We start from the raw sequence: 23,120 nt of genomic DNA on the forward strand, positions 1-23,120 counted from the left end.
ATTTTATAACGGCAAGGAAAGTTGTGTGAGTGCGCCACACCAGATTTTCTACTTAATACTGTGAAGCTCTCTATAAGACAATAGTCTTGTGAGCTTCAAGTTCTTTCGTACTAATGATAGATTTATTATAGTGTATGTATGCAATTTTACAAGGAACAAATAAATTTGAATTTGAATATTATGTATATTCTCAGCTGTTATAGGCCGTAAATAATTTCACACGTCAAGTTTTCAACTGATTGTACTCTTTATGGACTAATCTTACTGTAGGAAAAAAGTATTAAACTTACATTCTTTTCAATTTCCACTCCGAATAGAGATAAAATTATGAGAATGAAGGGTTAATGAAAACAAACTGCAAACATTCAATATTTTTAATTCGTGACGTTATCCATATTATTCCATCATATCAAATAATTTTTAGTTCAAGAAACTGACAGTATAGTGATTCAAACTGACAACAAACAAGTATTTGCCCTATGATTCATAATATTCATGATAAATACTTTAATGATAACAATAGATGAACAGGATTTACGATTCTGAGTAATGCGCATCTGTGCTATTTACAAGTGATGCATGAGTTGAATAATGATTTTCACATAATATTTAACAAGACATATCAATATACAGTATCACTTTAAATGAAAAGAATACGCTTTGTCTTCAGACATTGCTTAATTGTACTGCCACATGGAAAGAGTTTTTTTTACAATGTAGTGCTACAATTTATTGGTTAGGCAATATTTCCATACACTACATGATCAGTTGTTCACTATGAGCTACGATTGGATAGTTCAATCCACGGTATATAGAAGAAGATATTTATATTTCATCTGAATACCGTGGTTCAATCATCTTTGGAATGGAGAAAAAATTAAACACATACTTACAGTGAATGAGAGAATCTGCTAATAAAGCATTCAAACGACTCATTCTGCATTGAAATTTGAATTGAAATCATCTATAATTTGGCACCTAGAAATGATTGTTCAATCATTATTTAGTCAAAACATCCGACGAGCATCTTAATGAGGAAGTTTGATACTCATATGTCAATGTTGATCAAATAATTAAATATAGCCTACAGTATAAGGGTACTATCTATGTAATCGAAACTTATAAACTGTTTTTTCAGGATCTGATGAGCCTAGATTCATGACCAATTAGACTAGTTGGGCCAAAGCATTGCAAAGAATGGGGAATTTCTGAGTTTATGGAAATTTATCATAGCTACAGCTTTGAATTGAATGAAATGTGAACAGGAAAGGATAATAATGAACACAAGCTCAACACTCGTTTTCCAGCAAAATCAAATTTGATACCATCACCAAATCAACTGAAGTATCATGCTGACTACAATTTCCAATTATGTGCCACTAATTGACTTTATTTGGGAACGGACTAAATACTTTTAAAATATAATATGAGTGGTTGAGCACATTTCCAATGAGTTCAAGTCTTATCAGTGGACGGTTGTATTGATCGAATACACCGATCGACGTGACGTCATTATACCCCAATCAACATTATTGTTTCCAAGAATTCATTTTGCATTTAATGAAGATGTACTGTTCGTTTGATCTCTTAAGCTTATTATGAGGACCTCTTCGTAAAAGGATTTAATGAAGAGGCAATCAGAACGTTTTTCGAATGATTTGATAATCTTTAATTATCCTATAGATAGAATTCCATTGCCTCATAGATAACTAAGAATTTATGAATACTTAACAAACGCAATTATAGTGGAGCTAATTTGAGTTTGAAAAATGACAATTATTCAATTTCTCATTATTTTTGGCTCAAAGTGACAAACCTCAAGATCATCATCTATTATTGTACGACTTTTTTAACCGATATCTGGCTGAGTGGAATAAATAAAATCCCAATAATGACTCATTCCTATGATACATTTGGGTGTTATTGAAAAAACAGAAAATTCGTTACTGTTTTTAAATTGAACTTAAAGAATTATTGGTAATCTTCCATCCATGATAAATTTAAAAGTAGTATTCACTTACAGTAATGTACAACTACAAATTTATTTGAAAATTAGAAAATTACGGTATGCTGTATTTTTTGTACAATATCATCTTTTTCCAAATATGAGGACAAGGTCTCACAACTTCCATTAAGCCTCTACTTAGCTTACTGCAACCTTTCAGTCGTAAGATTCGAAATAAAGGGCGTTCATGTAGCTTTTACCCTCTCATGCAACCCTTTCATTATTATCAACAATATTGCACACACAACGTTTTCATGCAACAGTTATTAGCTAACAATTCGCAATTTGTTTCCTCTATCCATAATTTCAATCATCACAGTCATATATATTCATTAACTGGTTGGAGAAAAATGAGTGTAGTAAATTATGTTGAAAATCTCTTAGAATTTCTTTGTAATGACTTCATCAGCTCGATAAGGATTCTTCTTGATATTTCATTATTCATTATAATTGATACAAATGAAATTGGAATACTTATAGGCTTAATTAGGATATAACTACAAGCCATACCTATTCCAAATAGATGTTGGAATCATCATCAGAAATAATTAACTCGAAAGAAACAAAAATCATTCATGGAAAGGTATATCGTTTGAAAAAGCAATATATACTTTAATCTGAGTATTCATGGATTTTCAGCTATGTGGTGGTTCAATGAGAATGATTATTAGTTGGAATGTTTTGGAAGAATTATATTTTCTTCATTCATTTGCATTATCTTTATCAGGTAGTGCGTGAAACTTGTCGGCAATGGTGCTTGAGATGATGATACTTTCATGAGGAATATTAAATACACCGTTAATAATATTAGCTTATCACGAACTGTATCGAGTCCCTTTGATACATTCTTCTACATTCTAATATCACAGTCATAACGAGATCTCAGATCACCCTCCAATCTACGGGATGATGCAAAGATATTGAGTCGACTTCTCACAGTCACTGATCCAAAGAAGTCACATCACCATTGGTTTTGATAGAGGAGAATGCACGTCATCGCCAACAATTGATACAGAGTGTGGCTGGCGCATGCGACACCTGCAAAAGAGACACTTCCTCTTGAAACTCATTTTCCCCTTCAACCACGAAAACTACACTTATACACTTAATGTATAAGTGTTAAATTACACTTATACATTATTGTATTCCAAAATATAACAATGATTATTGCATCTGAAGGTTATGAACTTCATGACCACCAAAACAATACCGTATAACATCCTCAATAATAAACCAGTGGTCATTCCTGAATGAACTAGTAATATGGTCACAATAATTATTATGTCCAATGTTGTATGAATTCAATTCAATGGAAATCAATCTATATGTACAAGAGACATCCAAAACGAACGGTTCATATGGACTATAACAATATAAAATTATCATATAATCAAGGTAATCATTATGATTGATTTATTAGATGATGGATTGGAATTAATCTTCAAACTGTACTAGAAAAGAGAAATATTAGTATAAATAAGTTTGCAATTATGTGAAAGCTTTGACTATACAGTACCAGCATTTCTACTGGTGTTGTTAGAGATTGCCAAAGATCAATGGGGTAACCAATATCACAATGAGACTTTTTCGATTCCATATTAGTGAGCATCTGAACAACGAATTTATGAAAAACTGAGTTTCCAACTCTGGAATTCTAGAAATATCTGTGATGGGGAGTACGCCAATTAACAAACCTGAACTCTGCAGGCTTTGCAACGCACTCTCCTGTACATTCTTTGACATCAATCGACTGGTGAGGCTGACGCTTTTCTCAGTCACATTCATAGCGCCCAATATGTATCCACACTGAATCTCAATTTTATTTTTGTTTTGAAAATCATCCATGACAGTTCCATAGTTCAAAGTTGACCAAGTAGATACTAGCATTCCTTCTCTGTGGAATTTGAAATCGTACTCATGCCATCCCACCTGCAAAATAAAGGTTATTCGAATCATTTTCCTTGTAATTCTCCTGTTCCCACTTCTTACCCTGGATAACAAACTGAGCGTTATGTTTCCAAAAGCGATGGAAATTTCTAACTTACTTTCAAAATAATAAAACTGATTTCATAATAATAAAATTGAGTTAGGGAAAAACACATTTACTAACAGTGAAACTCAGATGAAAGCTCTTCTTTTGAACAATCTCCATGGAACTTTTCAATCATTCATTAAATCACTATTATCTGCAAAGACTGACAAAAATGTATTGCTTATCATCTTGAATCATAATTCAATCATTTCCTGGAAAATTAATGTTTACTATAGGATATAGTTTCATATTTATTATGCTGTGATGTAAAAAGGAAAATAATGAAAAATGATTTATCGGGGACTTCCCCAATTCTAGTATGCGAGTCAATGTAAGATGTTTATGGAATTCAAGGTCATGTTATGTAGGAAATGGAAACCGCTTCTATTTCCATAAAGGCTTCTCCATACGAAGATCGGTACTCAGGCCGACCTGACTTGAGGCCGAAAATATGATATTTTTTAGGGGCTATTGCTCTGTTGGTCTCATGGATTTTTCCACATGTAAGAGACCTGCTAACGGGCCAGACTGAAGGGTATGTATATAGGACTCTACGTGTGAAGGAGACTTTTGTCATTCCAAAATGAGATAACTAACGAAGGAGGATAGTAATTCCCCAATCATAAAATTAGTATTATACCTGAATTATGAATGAGAGTAATTTCACTCCCTGTTTTCATTATTATAAGAGAATTTAGATCAATCACTTAAATATTAGTTCATGAATATTAAAAATGTTCAAGGTTCGATGAGATAATTTGTAAAGAATATCACCTTTCTCCCATTTATATGCCAAAAGATTCTTGGCTCTGGATAAGAAAGACCCACACTGCAGTTTACATTTATCATTTGTCCGGCTGCATAATAAGGTGACAACCCAGTGATGTTGGGACCCCATTTGGGAGAGGCTGCAACAATAATTGATTAGATCATTTTCATATACCGTAGGAAACCAGAGCATTCCATCATTTCAATGTTATGAAATTCAAATAATCAATTTATGGAAACAAATATTTATAATAATTTATTGCTGAATTATTTTTTTCCCTATTCGATACATTTCAATTTTTGCATCATTTAATAATAAGTCTTGAAGAATTGAGAAACTATATTCAGTAATCTTAAATAACACGAAATGTTATAAATAAATATGAAAACCCTCTTCTCAGTTACGTAATTGTTAAGATAGAAATCACAGCAACCGATTCATCACAAGTAGTATAAGCATCTCCTTCAGATGTCTCACCTAGAGAGGTGTATCACAGGTAGTATAACCAGCTCCTTCATGGTTCACAATAGTACGCGTTGCTAGAATACTATTCAAGTTGGACTACGGATATACTCTTCTGACACTTTCTGATAATAGACTTTCTCGTAATAATATGATACGTTGCTTCTTAATGTCTTACAAACATTAAAACTATTATTTAAGATCAACTATAGAATGTAATGAAAATAACCTCCTTTAAACTCTTAAGAGTTATTCATATTATGTGCATCGTTCTTTGTATATACAGTGCTAGTCTCTAGTCGATCCACCTGGAACTGAACTCTCTTCTCGCGATGCTCACTCTTAATAATTCATTCCCACTTCTAGTTATACACTTTTTAATATATTATAATAGAAAGTGTTCAATATGTGGCGCAAAACTAATTGTACTAAATACCAGACCAAAGAAGAAAATTTTTTTGAAATTAGTCTTTGAATCTATTGAATGCTTTGGCTGTATTTTTCTAATTCGAACTGCAAAAAGAATGTTTATAAACTAAAATCATGAGAACTGCTATTTTGAAGTCATTCAGATCCACCTTCAGCACCCCTTGGTCTGCTGGCTATGAAGAGAATGTGAAAAGTACCTTGGAAATGTGAAATGGTAGAAGATGGAATTAACATTATCGGAATAATAAAAAGGTCAATGCAATCCTATCTATACTTGAGTTTTTTGATAGCATTACACTATTTTTGATTGTTTTAATATTCACTCATGACATTGAAAAGGGTTGCGTAATGTCCTACTAACCAGAGGGAACAAAAACTCTCAGAGAATTCAACCAGCGAAATTTTTACATAATAATAGAAGTGGATTTCTCAGCTTGTTAGCATCTGCAAATGCATTCCAAAGAGTCTCGACACTTCGCTCACAAGAACTCATATTCTGAAGCTCGTGGGCTCCACTCGAGGGAAGTTTCAACAACAGAGGAAACGATCCTCGAAAATGACATTATCAATGATTTGAGGCCGGAAGGACAAATTCCGCTGATTCAACGATTGCACGGAGAAATAAGGCGCAAAGTTTTCCGCAACTTTCGATTTCCAGTTTACTTATATCCACAACTTTCTACAACTCTATTCACCTCCGATAAAAATGAATGGAGAAACTTGATTTTTGCTTAATAAATTCTTGGATCCCTGCTATCAAATCACTTCCCACTATTTGTTATCAATATACTCTAGGCGTAGCTCGGGGAAACATAAAGAATCAAATGTACTGCTCAATAAATAGCACTGAATTGTTACAAAAAAGATTTATTGATTAACTTAACCAAGGTAATTTGAACTACAACTATCCTGAATTAGAGAGATTTTAACTAGGAAGAAAATCCAAGAAATTGATATATGTTTTACGTTGTGTTATTCAAACTTACAGATCACAGTTAGATTTTTGCTCCTATAAGTAATTTTAAAATCAGGCATATCCGTTGAAACCTCGCACTTATAGGATCCTGAACTGCTGAAGGAAAGATGCATCAAAGTGACATGGTTCTGATCGGATATACTTTTCTGGAAAAAATAGAAAAATGTACAACGAGAGAATTTAAATTCTATATAAATCTGTGTTTTTCAAGTATTCAATGTATATTCACCATAGATCATCGTCTAAAATATTTAAAAACGAAGAGATTATATGCCCACTTCGTCATTTTATTCTTGATATTTCTTATCATGAAGTATCACACTATCTTCAATGATTGATTGCATTCACACTCAAAATTTTTTTGAAGGTTCCAAACAAGGAAATAATAGACATATTTTGTGAAATGGAAATTACATACAATGAAAATATAGCCTTTACCAATAAATTTGGATGTTTTGTCTTTGGATAGCCTGATGATTTTTTCATTGAGTGTAATGCAAACATGAGCTTCTTGCCTGTGATAATTGAAAGTGCGTGAATGATTTGCTGAGATGATCAAACGTGTATACTACCAGAGAGGAGTTAGTAATTATCATTCATTTATTCAATCTATTATACTACTGGCGGGACTCAAACCCACGAACCAGAAGGTGACTTTTAGATTCAGAGATCAATGACATCGAACTCTACCGCTTCCTAGACTTGAATTTTGTATTCAGTGGATTTATGAGAAAGTGATAAATAATACAAGTGTGAAACACATCTATTTATGGGATTCAAGAATTTTTGTATTCAGTGGATTTATGAGAAAGTGATAAATAATACAAGTGTAAAACACATTTATTCATGGGATTTAGAAATATAGTCATAGCTCTGGTAATTACTTCTCTGATAATGGTTCGTGGGTTTGAATCCCGTCAGTAGTATACACGTCTGATCATCTCAGCAAATCATTCACACACTTTCCATGTAATTACCACAGGCAAGAAGATAATAACGATAATGATAACGATTAATAGACCCTACTTAGAACGATTAATTGAATGCTGACTAATAAACTCACAATTTCAAAAAAATAGATAAGGGCATTTCAAAAATTGTAGATTCCAGTACGAATTTCGAGAATAATGAACAATCATTAATAGATTTTTAAAGTTTGAGTAAAAAAGAAATATTTTCATGAAACGTTTTTATAAAGCACAAGATAATGGAACCACCACTTCCAGTTATATTCAAATGGAATTGATGAAAACTATCTTGATGAAACTCGATTATTTAAAAAATACAAACCGGGGCAGAGTTCACTGTATTGCCATTCAATGCGTATTCTTAATTAATCATTGGCACATGGGTAATTTATATATTTATACTTCAAACGGAGGAAATTGTCAAACTAAGTTAAGTACCAGCTACACTAATAATGTTGTTTCCCTGTGCAACAAAGCAACAGTGTATGGTACCTGTCAAATGCTGTTTAGAATTGGCTGTTCCCAGAATAAGAGTTGTAATATATAACCACTGTGCTTTCCTGCTGAATAAATAATGCTGATAAAGTGAATCATGCAGTTGTGCAATCAATATAGTTCATTAGCTGATGATTAAAGCTTTTCAAACTTGGAATGATCACGTTCCTACTACAGAAAACATTGGAACGAGGGTAGGTTGGTTATGGATGAAGGGATGCATGTCATCTGCTATCGGTGCAATTTTGCAATCAGGTTTGTTACCGGTTGGTCTATTCAATAATTTATGAAAGTTCAATTTGCGATAAATTAAGTGTGTCAGCGGGGCGAGACTTATTTGGCTAAATAAGGGCGGAACTTGAACGACAAGTTGAATTGCCAATTTATTCGGCATTATAAATTCGCCGAAATCATGCATCGGTTACAATGGCAGCTGGCTGCGTGGTCCGGCCTATTTGCGCCCGAATCTCAGTGATAAATTGCCCTATCCTTCAATCACAAAACACAATCGACCACTCACACTCGACAGTATGCTGGACCAATGGATTCTTGCGGATGAATGGATTCCATTTTATTACACCAATCTTGATTCCCGTTTAACCAAATATTGCAATTTCCCCATGTATCATGACTTGATTCATTCAGTTCACTTGCTTCAACGAGGTAACAATAACAATTAACTTTCTAATAAATTTTCACATAATATGCGTTCTAAAAAGTAACTGTCAATGAATTTTAAGTTGAAATTCAATTAGATACTATGGAGAAAGTACAGTACAGTATTGAGCTCTCGTCAAGCACTTGGAAACTAATATCATTTATTGACTAAGTTTGTTCATCATTCGATTTTCAATTTATTCCAGAGTAATAGTTGACAATTTTAACTTTCAGCTCCTTCAGCCATGCATGTATTTCATTTTAAGGGTTTTAATTTGAAGGGAAATATTTGCAATTTGATTCGATTTTGCTTCTCTATGAACTTGAATCTTTCGTTTTCCATCATGTCAATATTATGAATAATAATAATTGTGTATCATTGATTCAATAAATGGATGCATGAATTAATATGAAGACTTTTTTGCAACGTTCATTACAACAAAGTAACTAACTCTATCACACAGACCGTGAAATTCAGAACAGTGAGAGTATTGGGAATTCGAATAGCCAATAAATAGCAGGAATGACAGATGGGTACATAGATTAATCCAGAGTATCTAGAATACATTGTATTAATCGGAAATGCATGCATAAGTTTGGCTAAAACTTCACAGAAAACCACATGCTCAGTATTTGATGGAATAAGTTTTGCAATGACTTACATCAAGGTTGATACCGTCCAGTGGGAATATCTGAGTGTCAGTGGGATGAATTTCGGGTGCGAACCTGAAGAACTCATGCTCATCCCTGTACCACTTGACCGAGTTCAGAGCAGCTGAACCCACGTCAAACTCGCAAGTCAGTGTAACCGAACTGCCATACTCCGCCAGGCTCGGAACTTCGAAGTTAGTCAGCTTCAAGCAGTGTCCAACTGAAACAGAATAGTATTGCATCAGAGGAATTCTTCATTTTGAACGGTAGTTAACGGGTGAGTGATTGTGGCATTCATTACATTAGTTTGGCATTCATTACATTAGATATCACAAATCACAATACTGTATTTTTCAACCGATTTTTCAACCAGTGATCATTCAGTGTATTTTAAATTGATAATAGAGTGAATGTTCGCTTCAATGCAATTTAATTTGAAGAATTTGCAAGTATTCTTGAAAAGTTGAATGTGGTAACGATAAAATGGTAATGACAAATGGTCAAAAATAATATCAACAATAAATTTAATAATAGCTGAATGAAATAAATTTACTAAATCTTCATAATTGAGATGAATATTTTGTTATTTAATTTTATGCGCAACTAGAAAAGGATAGCGCTATCAACTTTGTCGAATGCTAGACAAGGAGAGCAACACCAATGTTAATCAAATACTGCCATTATAACCTGGTCCTCAGTTGAGCAGCAATACTTCAGTTTTATTGTTACATGCAGATGAGAAATTCCAATACCAACAGTCAGAGTAACAATATCGAGTATTATTGTAGGAAGTGGTATACGAATCAATTCAAAATGGATCTCAAAACCTTTGTTACCGTTTATAATCAGTTATTTCAGGTGGATAAATATTATTTGTTTTTGATTATGCTCATTGAAAACAGATTATTTCCATCACCAGAAAATGTTGAATAGGTATGGAGCTTCGAAAACTCTGTTTCCTCAAACTCATGAATTTTGACGTGATGATAACAAAATATAGGCCTACAGCATGAAACAATGTCGGGTTCATTATGATTTTATATTCGATACGTTCACCCCAAATATTACGATACTTGATAGATAGTAATACACATCATTTTTCAGTATGTACGAGGCAATGTTAATCACAATTTGTTATCAATATCCCTAGACATGGTTGTTGATGATCAGCACTCGTGTTCGGTATAGTGTATAATAATTATTATGAATTACTGCACAAGAAAATTTAATTGGATGTTTTTGCAAAATTCTAATTATTTTCTATATGTTATGAAATTAATCGAATTATCACCTAACGTAATCTTGCTCACTGTATCACAGCTCCCGAGATCCGACTACAATCAAAGAGAATGAAAGAGGAACATTCTAACATTCCTTCTACTTTGTGCTACAATCTTGTCTCACTATTGATCAGCGAAGAAACTTCCAATAAACTTCTTAGATGAACAAATGAAATCTTATAAAGCAAAAAAAGCATTGTCCAATTCTTCTTACTTCATTACAACTGTGGTATATTCATTATATTTATATTCATTATTTTGCCTTGTTATATGCAGCTATGGCACTGATATCATAAGTGCATATATCATGTACGTATTTACTATATTCACGAAAAAAACCCTATTATTTGTAACTTCAGTTTCGTTACCAAATATTAGGATTTCAGATCCATTCGACCTAAACCCTTCCTCTTATATAGTTCAAAAAATCAATGTAAATAAATTTTTCATACTCGAATGAATATTTTTCTAAAGTATCTATTAACGTATTAAAGTAAGAATACTCAATTCTAGATTCAACAGTCTCATCTCTATATCTATAAAAGGCTAAGCCCCTACAGACTGAAATCACACCACAGCCCAAACTACTGAGCCTTCAAACTTGAAATTTTGCACAATTGTTTATGATTGCCTCAAAACATCCACTGAGAAAGGATTTTCAGAAATTTGCCCCCCCTGAGGGAGCTGGGGCCCCCCAAAAATGTTGTACTTTTCAACCGCTCATTGCACAGCAAAGTCATGAGAAACTTTTTTTTCAGCTACGAAAAAAATTAGATCTATGCAGAAAAATTCCGACCAGGAGCAGAGAGGGGTCCAGGAGAGAGCATTTTTCGAAAATTTTCATGTAAAATCACACTACAGCTCAAACTAATTGTCCTACAGACTTAAAACTCTTCACAAATATTCTTCAAACATGCTAGACTCGCACTAAGAACGGATTTTGAGATATTTTGCCTCTAAGGGTTTCAAAGGATGAAAAAGGATCCTATTTATAGTAAGGTTATGAACATGGTAATGTGAATGCCATATGGAACTGAGATAATTGACACATGATATACATATGTTGTAATCATTGGAAAGCTTAAAATAGTTTTATCAATCAGCTGATCGAGTTGAATTTTCCATGAATCAAAAGCGCAAGCTTGCAACGTGTTTGTTCCATTATTGTATGCTTGGCCAGTTTTGTTTGAGCCTTATTACTATCATCTGTATATATGGAGTCTCATACATTCCGATTAGAACAGAGCACAGAGATTTTCTTTGGTTAGGATTTTGTGATGATTCTTTTTTCAAATTCAAATTTTATTGCAAACAAAAATCACATTGACAAATTTCTTAATAGACAACAAGATCACAAAAACAAGATGTCAAACACAAACCTACATTTATTTGTAGCACGGCCAGAAAAAGACAAACTTGAGTAGGTACTAGCCGTGAGATCATTCAATATAACTCATATTTTTGTGTTAATATTTTTTGAACAAAAAGTACGAGTGGATGAGAGATGTGAGTAATTTCTTATAATTGATCTAAATGGTTATTCATAATGTAGTAGTCGGGGTCACTTCAATCAAAGTTTTTTATTTTGTAGCTAATAAATTTCATACTTATTGATTGTCCATAATGTAAGTGATTTAAACTACTCAAAATTAATGGCTTACTGGTCCTTTATAGAATTTATAGTATTCCTGGTGATTGAGTTTGTCTTTTTTCAGCTTTGACTATTAATAATAAAGCTTTATTTACAACTAGCTTACCTGGCGAACTTCGTACCGCCAAAAAGTCAATGTATCTCATGTCACACTTTACTTTATTTGGTGAATCATGGAATTTATCTGACAATCAATATTTTCATTTACATGTGAATACGGACTTCCTATGTGCTTAGTCATGCAGCATTCATTATTCCCAAAACATATTCTTCTCAATCAATTGGTAGTAATATCTAACAGTAAAGTGTTGAATTGAAAAAAAAAAGATAGGATAAATCAGTGTTTCAAAGATGAATTCAATGTTCTCATAGTTGTTGATTGTCAATAGATGGTCCAGGAAATATGCGATGTACGATGAATACCCAGGAATTACATATTCTTTCTATCTTCCATTTTAGGATGAATATAAGATAAGCTAAATTCAAAAAAATTGTGAATTATTCTGACAACCTTCACTAATAATAAATTCAATATGAACAACTCTCTTCCATGAGATGAATAATTTTTTTCAACATTTTCCGGTACTCAATGATAGGGGAGTGATAATTATTTGTATAAGTCTTCTGAGGAACCATTATCTACAGCTGGGACCAATCAACTACACTTGACACTACATGATCATCTTTCCGTTCTTAGGTAGCCGCTAGGCCGACAAGTTCGAAAACATAGGTCTGTAAAATGGATTAATAAATAATCATTATTAGCCACCCTATTAAAATTTCTGGTCAGAAACCATCCCCAATATTCACACAACATATTCCCAAAGTTTCATGCCGTTATGTCAAGTATTTTTCAAGTCATAGGAACAAACAGACATTCATTTTTAAATATATAGAAGATAGAAGATTTCATTCGTCTCGAACAAAAGCCTCTCTAAATGGAGGTAGAATGATAAGGTTGACAACTTTCAGTTCTGTTGTTTTAACTTTTTTATTCAAATCACTTTCAAAAAGTTCATGTTGTGTTTGAGACACTTCTAGCGCTATCATAGTTTCACAACTATTCTGTTCCACACTCCTATCTCTTGTAGTCGTTAACCATATCTATAATAAAATAAATAGTTGGCTTATACACATGTTTGACGCATCATCACGTCTGAACTACTAGACTAATTAACTTGAAATTTTGCATATATGCTAGATTCTCAATTAACCAAGGATGGTTATAGGTCCATTTTAAATTCTTCAAAATTTCATTACGTCAAGTTTTGAGTTTATCAAGTTTGAAAATAGATCCTTGCGAAGCACGGGTTCCTGCTAGTAAATTATAATATTTAGAGTTCTTAGCATTCACAAGCTAAAACAATATGCATTCATATTCATTTATACTTCGATAGATACAGTATCATTTTCAACTATGAATGATTGGGAAAGTAAAAACAGCCTTAAATCACAAACCGTTCCTTTCCAAATTTGGATAGAAATTGACCAAAAATAGGTTATGTTTGTAAACTTTATTGTTTAAAGCCTGAAAAAAAGCTGGGAAAAACTAAAACAAGTTACACACACATCGATTTTTGGACGTACGATTTTTCCTGTCCTTTTGGATTCTCTTAGATTAGACATAATATGATGTTTGACAAACATGTTAAGTTCCGTTCAATCTGATAGAATTCATAAGGACGGCAAAAAATCGAACGTCCAAATGTGTGTGTAACTAGCCTAAGGCTTTGATGTAGAGTTAAGCTCTCCAATACTCTTCCTGCTACAATTATTTTATAGAAGCCTACATAAATTTGCTCCAATCGTTGCTTGCCTGTCGGTATGTGTACGAGGGCATGCCTATGTGTAAACAGAAATATGTATAAATCTTCGATAATGTTATAATATCTGCATAATAGATAATATATGCTCTGGCAATCCATGCAAATGGGGTAGTTTCAGACGGGCATGAGAATATTAGGTACATTCTCCAACAGATTTATGATATTGAGACAAGGGAATGCAGACTGTTCCGGGAGTCGACGACGACGAAGAAACGCAACTGCTCTACTCTATTCGACTGCTCTACTCTATTCGACTGCTCTACTCTCGCATCGGGCCGGCCGAGTTGTAGATGAGGAATCCCATCCATTGCCGAGTTGGTGTAGTGTGGGAGGAGGCTCCATGAGCCGCAGAGTTTGGCAATCCGACTTCTGTCCCCATCCATGATCTGGCCGATCCATTTGGCCAACTACTGCGCTCAACAGAGCACTTGGGCTTGTAGGGCATCCAATCAGATAAGCATTGAGCACATCCAACTCCAACTCTTGCAACATTACTCAGCAGCCCTAAATAACAGCCAAGACCCTATCTTTTTTCGTTAGTCTTGAGATGGATTGTGTTCCTTGATCCCGAAAAATTAGAGTCTAGTTAGTAATTGTCCTTAGGATTATACAATGGAGACATCTAATTCCCACTGAAATCTTCACAGGTCAAACTTCAAATAACACAAGCTTTTATTCTGGTATAAAAAACTCGACTGAGTCACTGTCAATATTGTAGAACCGTTCCATGATTAAATGAAAACTAACACACATATGTTGTAAAATCCTACACAGTTTCATTTATGTTGACAAACATGTGCCAATTCATATTCAATGTTTACCTTAACCTTCTAACTTCAGTCAGCTTGAAACCATGGTCCTGTACCGAATAAAACTGTGTAGAATTTGACAACATATGTGTGTTTTTATCTATTTTGGAATTAGAAGAATAAACCTGGATTTACACCAAAGTTATTAACAAAATGTTAATAACTTAATCCTCATAGATTCTATTAGATTGAATGGAACTTGACAAAAACATATGTTTATCATGTGTATGATAAGCTATGTTCAATCTAATAGGATATATTATTAGGATTAAGTTTTTAACATTTTGTTAATAACTTTGGTGTAAAAGTAGCTTTACACTAGTTCATTTCCAGTTCTAAAAAATTGAAGTTTCCTTGAAGAAAACATAACACTTTATCCCAATATTACCACAAATAATACCCAAATCGAGTTTTCTTCTGATGCTTGTTCTGATGAGAACTGGTCACTAGTCTTACTTTCTTATACATTTCATAGCTAATGATACAAAAACTCTATTCATTGAGTAGTTTTGATGTAAGTGAAGTAAGCTTGACGCCATACGTCAAGATTACGTCGGGATATGATTTCAAACATTTTCTAAATAGGCCTACAAGTGATTATTAAATTGTAAATAATGAAGAGAGAAGAGAATTATAATTTTCAGTATATAGTTGAAGTTAGGAGAGAAGAACAAAATCGAGCAAACAATTCGGTGAATAATGATTTTCGTTTTTAGGGTGAATTGGAGGGAAATTGGATTTTTCTCATCATCTTGTAATTGTCAACTCAATGAATAACAAAAAAAACATGGGTTGGGAAATCGTTTTCCTCCACGACTAGTAATTTGGAAAAGAAATAAGCTTTTCAATGGAAAGGGCGTCAACCAATTACATCGTTGTTAATCATTGAATTCTCATGAATATCGTGATTCGACTCCTCAAGTGAATAGCACCAAGTGAATAGCTACCCAGCATCCTACCTCAATTTCCCCATTCAACATTTCCAATTCACCCAACTGCAGATGACAGTTGAGTGACTATCATAGCCTCTTGAATTTAAAAAAAAATCACTTTATCCGTCTCTAGCGGCTCTTAAAACATGAAACATAATCATTTCAGGGTCAGTTAGCAGTAGAAAATAAATTCACTCACATCTTAATGGGATTGAAATGTCAATTATATAGAAGTTTTCCCGTGCATCTAGCAATGTTTTCGTGATAAATAGGTTTCATTTAACATTAAGATCAAGAATATCCCTATTCCGACTGTATTGGAAACTCTAATGGAAGCACTCACATACTTTTTATGCTAACAATTAATATGCGGTTTGTCTATCTGTTTTGAAAAAATCCACTGATCAGAAGCATGTTATGCTAATGATTAAATGTTATGCTAACAATTAATATGTGGTTTGTCTATCTGTTTTGAAAAATTCCACTGATCAGAAGAATGTTATGCTAATGATTAAATGTTATGCGCTCATAATAATTATGTTAGTGCTTAGGAATATTTTTCGACTGCAATTCTTATACACAGAAAACGTTTGGAGTTTACATATTAATATTTAATTATTCAGCATAATTTAAAAAATGTTACCAGTTTTTACAAACAAAATCGATGTCATTTTAAATTTCTCTTTCAGTGTTCACATTGATATTCCATTACGTTGAGAAATTAAAAAGAAACGTGCATCTCAATATAGATATTTTAATAATGTATGAATATTGATACTGATACTAATGTCAAAATATCATTTGGTGTTTGATGAGAAGCTATTATCAAAATAATATCAAGAATTTCATAGAGCATGGATAGAATTCTCCCGAAGATCAGTTTTCAATTAACGTCATCGATTCTGGTCAATTTGATCTATCGTAGTTATTTCTCCTCGAAAGAACTACGTTCTACAAATGAAAATTCGCACAATCCAATTTATTCACTCCCAATTATGCTGAGTTAGCACATACCCACAGCGATGAGAAGAAATTCATCATCTGCAGTTGAAAATTACGGATCTAGTGGAATGGGAACCTTGGTCTAACCATGGGTGAGGGAGGAGATAGAAAGACAGAATTACCCCTTAATTATGACCAAACTGCCACAATTGAATCGACGGGTCATTTTCAAATTCACAAAAGGACCCTTGCGTATTGTTTCGACGTCCCATTCACACCATTATTCCCAGGACCCAGCATCGAAGTTCGTCGTTCAATGTAGTAGCAAATTGAATTTCCATAATTGAGTTGTCGAACTTTGAGAAAAAAAGAACTAGTGACAATGCAAAAGAGAAAATAGCAGAGGGATGACTCGGCAACTTCATGGAGTCACTTCCTCATCACCTTTCCACTGGAACGAGAATAATTTTCTGATAAATTAGTATATTAAGTGAGCGAGAACTTTTTCCACATTCCTCTCAATTGATTGATTCAATTTACTAAAACTAAACTATCAGGGACGCAAAAACTGATCGCTGCGTGGGACTCTATTTCATTCACCCTTCACACTCCGGTGGCAAAAAAACAATGGTGAGATAGGACTTAATAAGATTATTATTCAAGCCACAAATTTTGCTCCTTCATGTCTGAAGCTGGATTCGATCCTTGCCAACACGTTTGAGGTCTTGGATGTGAGACTCTTAATTATGTGATTTGTTAGATTCCGACTATACGGTAAAAATTTATCCACTCACTTCTTCACTTACTTATAGACAGCTTATCTTGAATGAACAAAATAATTTTCTATAGATAAGTTTTTTCTAATAGCTTATTATATCTGGGAATTTTCCAAAGTTGACCTAGGAATTATACTAGATTTTTCTAGAGTTTCAAGCTTTTTCATCCAATGATCAACTTTGAAATGGGTTTGTGTATTTATCGATGAGTTTTTCAAGTCGTTAATTAAATTCTTAGTCGTAATTGCCGCAGAGCTTTGAATTCTTCAGTGGAGTACATACAAATGTTTGCATTAACTCTCTCCTAAATTTATTCGAATCTGAACTTCCTACTCATGAGCTCTTCGAGTCTTGCAGGTAATGGATGAGTGCAGGAACTAAATCGATCTTTATGCCAAACATCTGAATTAGTTCCTTTTTGGAAGAGAATATCACTGCCCTGAGTTGGACCTGGGATGTCACTTTCATCAAGGATTGAATTAGTAAGGAGAGTCAAGTTTTCATACGAATATTTACTCACAATCAAATTATCAAACTGATAAAAATATTTGGTACCGAGCTAATATCATTTATCAGCTGTAACATGATAATATTTCAAATAATAATATTAAAATTGAAATAACTATAATTTCAAATTGTCGTTTCAAATTTCCAGTCACCATGGAAGACATTGTTTAGTGGTGTGAAATGAAATGTTGAGTATTATGCTGGTATTGATATTGTGTTGATACTGTATCATATTGTGATGATACTGTATCATATTGTGTTGATACTGTATCATATGCATGAAACTATAAACTATATGACCTCTTCTGGAGGTGCTATCCATTTTTGTTTCAAAATTGCTTATAATAATAGTTTTAAAATAGTTTGAAAGTTGTTTCTAATAGTTTCAGTTTCTTTTAATAGTTTTAGAGTGTTTCTTGAGATTTTATGACTTATTTTCTGGTTATCTTTAAACAGATGGAAATTATGAATTATGGATCAAAAGGTTTCCTAATCATTGGTTATTGAACTTTTGATTAGTTCAATATTCTCCGATAATTATAGTCTTGTAAAAATTGAAAATATCTTTGGTAATTGAGACAGACAGTATGATTGCTTGTTTGTAGTATTTACAAATTAGTTTTACAGTTGCCACTCCACGAACATCAAGATGTCTGTTGATACTCATGCAGAGTATATTTAATATTCTTAAATATTCCATTCTTCTGTGGAAACATGTTGCATTTGAGTCGAAGTGGATTATATGATATTAATGTTCATTTGAAGGTGCGTACAGACATATGCGCCACGAATACAGGCATTCCATTTTCATCAGCTGATGCTATGCTTATTATATCTTTATGTGTACAGAAATAGTAATATACAGCTTAGTTAGCATCAGGTGATGAAAAGTGGAATACCCATGCTCGTGGCGCAGAAGTGTGCACGCAGCTTATCATTCAAAAGACGGTTTTGATATAAAACTAAGTTACCCTATACTTGATAGTCAACAAGCTATATTGATGACTTGTATTTAAAATAGGAACTTGGACTTCTCATCACAAATGATCGAGTAAATATTGAATTCCTGTATCATTTGGAAACCAGTTACGACAAGGCAGGATTGAATTGGATAATCAAGCTGAAGAATTTTTAGATGTTGTATCAGCAACGAACTTTACATAACATAACAAATTAGAAAATTTCGAAAAACGTCTTGATTGCTTGAGAAAAAAAGTCTGGATAAAGTGCCTTTCAGATCTCAAAAGCGACCTGGATATTTATGCTTTATTTATGCTTTTGGAATATCATGACGATCATGACTGATCCAAGACTGAATACCAAGACTGATCATGTTAAACCATTTGAAATCCATGCTCAAAACAACAATCTTTTCCCAAAACCACGGTTTTTTCATTATTATTTCATACTTTCAAACGATAAGAACATTATTCAATTCAATATTCAACATCGTTAACTTTTTATCCAATATAAGATTATTAGGAAATCAATCTTCATTTACATAATGCAAACACAGTCCTCGAATACGCCATTTGATCTTGCCACGTGCATTTGACGTTAATTTATATTCATGACCAAAATACATTTTTTCATGGCGTTACACCAAAATACATTTTTGTCATTAAGTTTGCACGAAAATAACACGATAAATAATGTATCTTTTGGTGTAAGACGCCTCAAAATTGAAGCAATATTAGTGGATGAGTGACATCCAAATTTAATGAAGGGAAAATTCATTTAGCCTATATTATGCATTATTGAAAAGCTACGCTATGCGCTATAGCTATAGTAAGCTATATATCAATAAGCTATATAATCAATTCTTTGTCTCTCCAATCTCATGGAACATTTCAAAGGTTATACCTTTTCAATTATACCATTGTTGACTGGAGGTACTGAACCAATTCAAACATGTCTCAAGTAAACATGTCATGGTAATAATATCTCACAAGTCTTATAAAATAATGTTATTTCTCATTTTCATTCTCCACTAAATCTAAAGCTGACAAAACAGTCAATTTTTCAACTCTCAGGTGATGGAGATGGCTCCAAAAATTGATAATAATAAGAAGCAAGGAATTTCTCATGGAGACGAGTTATGCATATGATTCGAATATGATACGATGAACAGAAGAAACATCTAATTGAAATTGAGAAATGATTTGTTCAGCAGAACGAATTGGAAAAAAACGTTTCCTCAATACAGAAAACTTGAAGAGCTATGAATATTGGAGAGAGTGCAAGATTAGAAAAATGCATGAGATGTATGTCAGAAATTCAAAATGGATGAAGGGAAATTTTCTGTCTCTCATTTTGAAATGTCATACACGCTGGGAATTGAATCGCGGGAAAAAAGGTTGCGGAAAGAAAACACAAGACTAGTCTTCAATAAAGAATAACATGACGAGAAACAAGGGAATTGCAATTTCATTTAGAATTTTTCACGCTCTGAAGCACACTGCGATATGAGCTGCTTCCTTTTGAGAGACAAGAATAATTTAGTCAGCCTACCAGCGACTCTTGATGAATAAATGGAATATTCTGTCGCAATATTTGCATTTTCCTTTGGATACGCTCGCACCACGCAGCCCATCAATTCGTGAGAGTGGATCGAATATGAAAACTGAACAGACCAAATCGAAAGCATAACTTATAATATTCTTTGTGAGAGTTCGATGTAGCTTTCTTACCCTGAGGAAAAACTGTCATGGGTTAATAAATCTCATACGATATAGTAATATCAAAGGAAGGTCCAGACATCATTCCTATAAAAGAACTGAATCCTCCTACATTCCACGCTAATCAACTTACAAATAGCCTACATTGATATATTAAGTGAATTAGGGTAAATAAAGGATTCAATTTCAAAAAATATGAAAGAAACACAAACATTTTTATTTAAAAAACCCGATTCTTCATGTTCATTCGATAATCAAGAGCAATGACTGGAGTTCTAGAGGAGTAGCATGTTTTCTAGTGATAGCTACTTTGTTTTGTTTTTTACCTCGGAAACCTAGTAAGTGAAACTTATATCTCTGTGATTGATTACTCACCAGTAGTACGTACTCCAAAGGTCAAGCCACATGAAGAGTTTTTCCATGCGTTTTCAGATGAGTCGGCAGTGCAGGAGCTCTCCGATTGGCTGATTATCAGTTGATTCCTAAACGCCAAACCAATCAGCCAATCAGAGTGCTTCCTGCCCTGCCGACTAGTCTGGGAACGCCTGAAAAAACGTTTTGTCTTACTTGGCATTCATTCAAAATGCCTCTCCCGAATTTTGTAAGCTATCTTAAGTTCGATAGTGAGCTTCATAAATATTATTCATCATCCATCAGATTGATCACACGATAATTAATATTATCTGGATCTAGGACTAAATGTTCCATTAGGATATAATTACCATACACAAATACACAATAAACTCCAAGTGGTAATAGTATCAATGGTAAAAACATAAATGGGCAAAACCGTTACGAAATTATTCGATCCACAAACACACTCCTTAATATGCACATTTTGCGCAGCGTTCTTTAAAATTTCACACCGTCCATCAAAGACTCATAGTCAATCTACTTTACCATTCAGAATAAGCGGTTCACTCTACTCACCAATTGATAAAAATTTTAATTTCAAAATGGTTACAACCGTCCTGCAAGTTAATCTTCAGCACAGTACTGCCAAACACAAAATCATTAATGGAGTAGCAATTTTTGAATACAAGTAGTATTTCATGATTAACTTTTATAGAAACTTCAGAAATAATCCCTCTCTTCAATTATCATCTGATGACTTTGCACACAGCCATCTTTAATTGGTGGGGATGCCCCATACTCAGGAAAATGGCAACTTTTCATGAGAAGGATTATTCAGATTGTCAGCCCGAGCTGAAAATCATGATACAGTATCCAGTATACAGTATCTTCCACCCCCAGTCTTACTCTCCTAACAAAGTTTAGTAATGATCATGACAATCTGAACGCAGTGCACGGCGATAGTTCAGAATTCTTCTTTACTATTTGAAGCTTAAAAGTTTTATTTATCAAATCAGCTGAGACTGATCCAGTCACGGCCTTAGGAGTTTAAAGAAAAATTTCCAATGCTCTTAAAATGTCTTGATTTTATGAGGTAGAAATAGTTCAATATTCTTCTCATGAAGAGTGAATCTGAAATTAGTATCCACTCACTCCTTCCCAAAAAATATTAGAATTTCACCCTCAACGAAAAATTAAAATAAAGTAAAGAGATAAAACTCTCAGGTAATGTTATCCAGGTGTATATTTTTATCATAAATCATAAGTAGAAACCATTGGGAGTTTCCGGGATATTATTATTAGGACGAGCTGTATAAAAAACCCAACTCACCCTCATTTTCAGCGAAAAGTATAATCAGAATCCATGGCGTGATATTTCCAAATCGTCTACCCTCGAAGTACATTGTATTTTTGTTTTTTGCAGTAACTATACACTTATTGTGAGTTGTGAACACAATTTTAACATGCTATGGTCATAGTGAATATGACTCGCGAATTATGTTCATGGGGTTTATATGTTGGATTTGTTCTCAAGGTTATTCTATAACTCCTTTCTATAAAGTGGCAGAAAGTACTTATCAATTGAGAGTTTGTTGGTTCGTTTGACCCGCACTCGACTCACAACCAAACAGTCCAATTTGCGGACATCAACTGAGAATCTCTCGGCCTGAAAATCTGGAGCGCATGCTCTCTATTCCTCTTCTCTTCTTCTCGCCCACTCCCCACCAGCATCCCTCAAACCCTCTCAGCCATCCTCCCCATAACCTCACTGCTACTATCTATTACCTCAGGAAAATTTCAAACTACAATCTTAAAACTCTCGCTACTTTTTTCAATTTTTCATCAAACTTTTTGAAGACATAAAATAAGATGATAAAAACTTACACAATAATCAAACGTTTGTTTGTCTAGTGATGATCTT

The 23,120-nt window shown here is 33.5% G+C and overlaps 1 protein-coding gene across 1 annotated transcript; it reads right to left on the minus strand.

The window, feature by feature from the left end:
• Positions 1 to 723: 723 nt before the first annotated feature.
• Positions 724 to 22,855, minus strand: LOC111047512. Its single transcript, XM_022333276.2, has 6 exons — positions 22,530 to 22,855; positions 9,456 to 9,664; positions 6,684 to 6,819; positions 4,812 to 4,945; positions 3,700 to 3,934; positions 724 to 3,043 (listed from the first exon to the last, which is right to left on the minus strand). The coding sequence occupies exons 1-6, from the start codon at positions 22,600 to 22,602 to the stop codon at positions 2,967 to 2,969; spliced, it is 864 nt and encodes a 287-aa protein (XP_022188968.1). The 5' UTR covers positions 22,603 to 22,855; the 3' UTR covers positions 724 to 2,966.
• Between the last annotated feature and the right edge of the window lie 265 nt (positions 22,856 to 23,120).

Source organism: Nilaparvata lugens, chromosome 1, assembly GCF_014356525.2.
Source record: "Nilaparvata lugens isolate BPH chromosome 1, ASM1435652v1, whole genome shotgun sequence".
Taxonomy (NCBI): Eukaryota; Metazoa; Arthropoda; class Insecta; order Hemiptera; family Delphacidae; genus Nilaparvata; species Nilaparvata lugens.

What these genes read in the sequence shown, in the direction of transcription:
- LOC111047512 (XM_022333276.2), bottom strand. Translation starts at nt 22,602, where the DNA reads ATGTACTTCGAGGGTAGACGATTTGGAAATATCACGCCATGGATTCTG. An exon ending in ACTTTTCGCTGAAAATGAGG is followed by an intron (nt 9,665 to 22,529) that starts GTGAGTTGGGTT and finishes ATTCTGTTTCAG; the next exon opens with TTGGACACTGCTTGAAGCTG. An exon ending in GGCATATAAATGGGAGAAAG is followed by an intron (nt 3,935 to 4,811) that starts GTGATATTCTTT and finishes TTTATTTTGCAG; the next exon opens with GTGGGATGGCATGAGTACGA.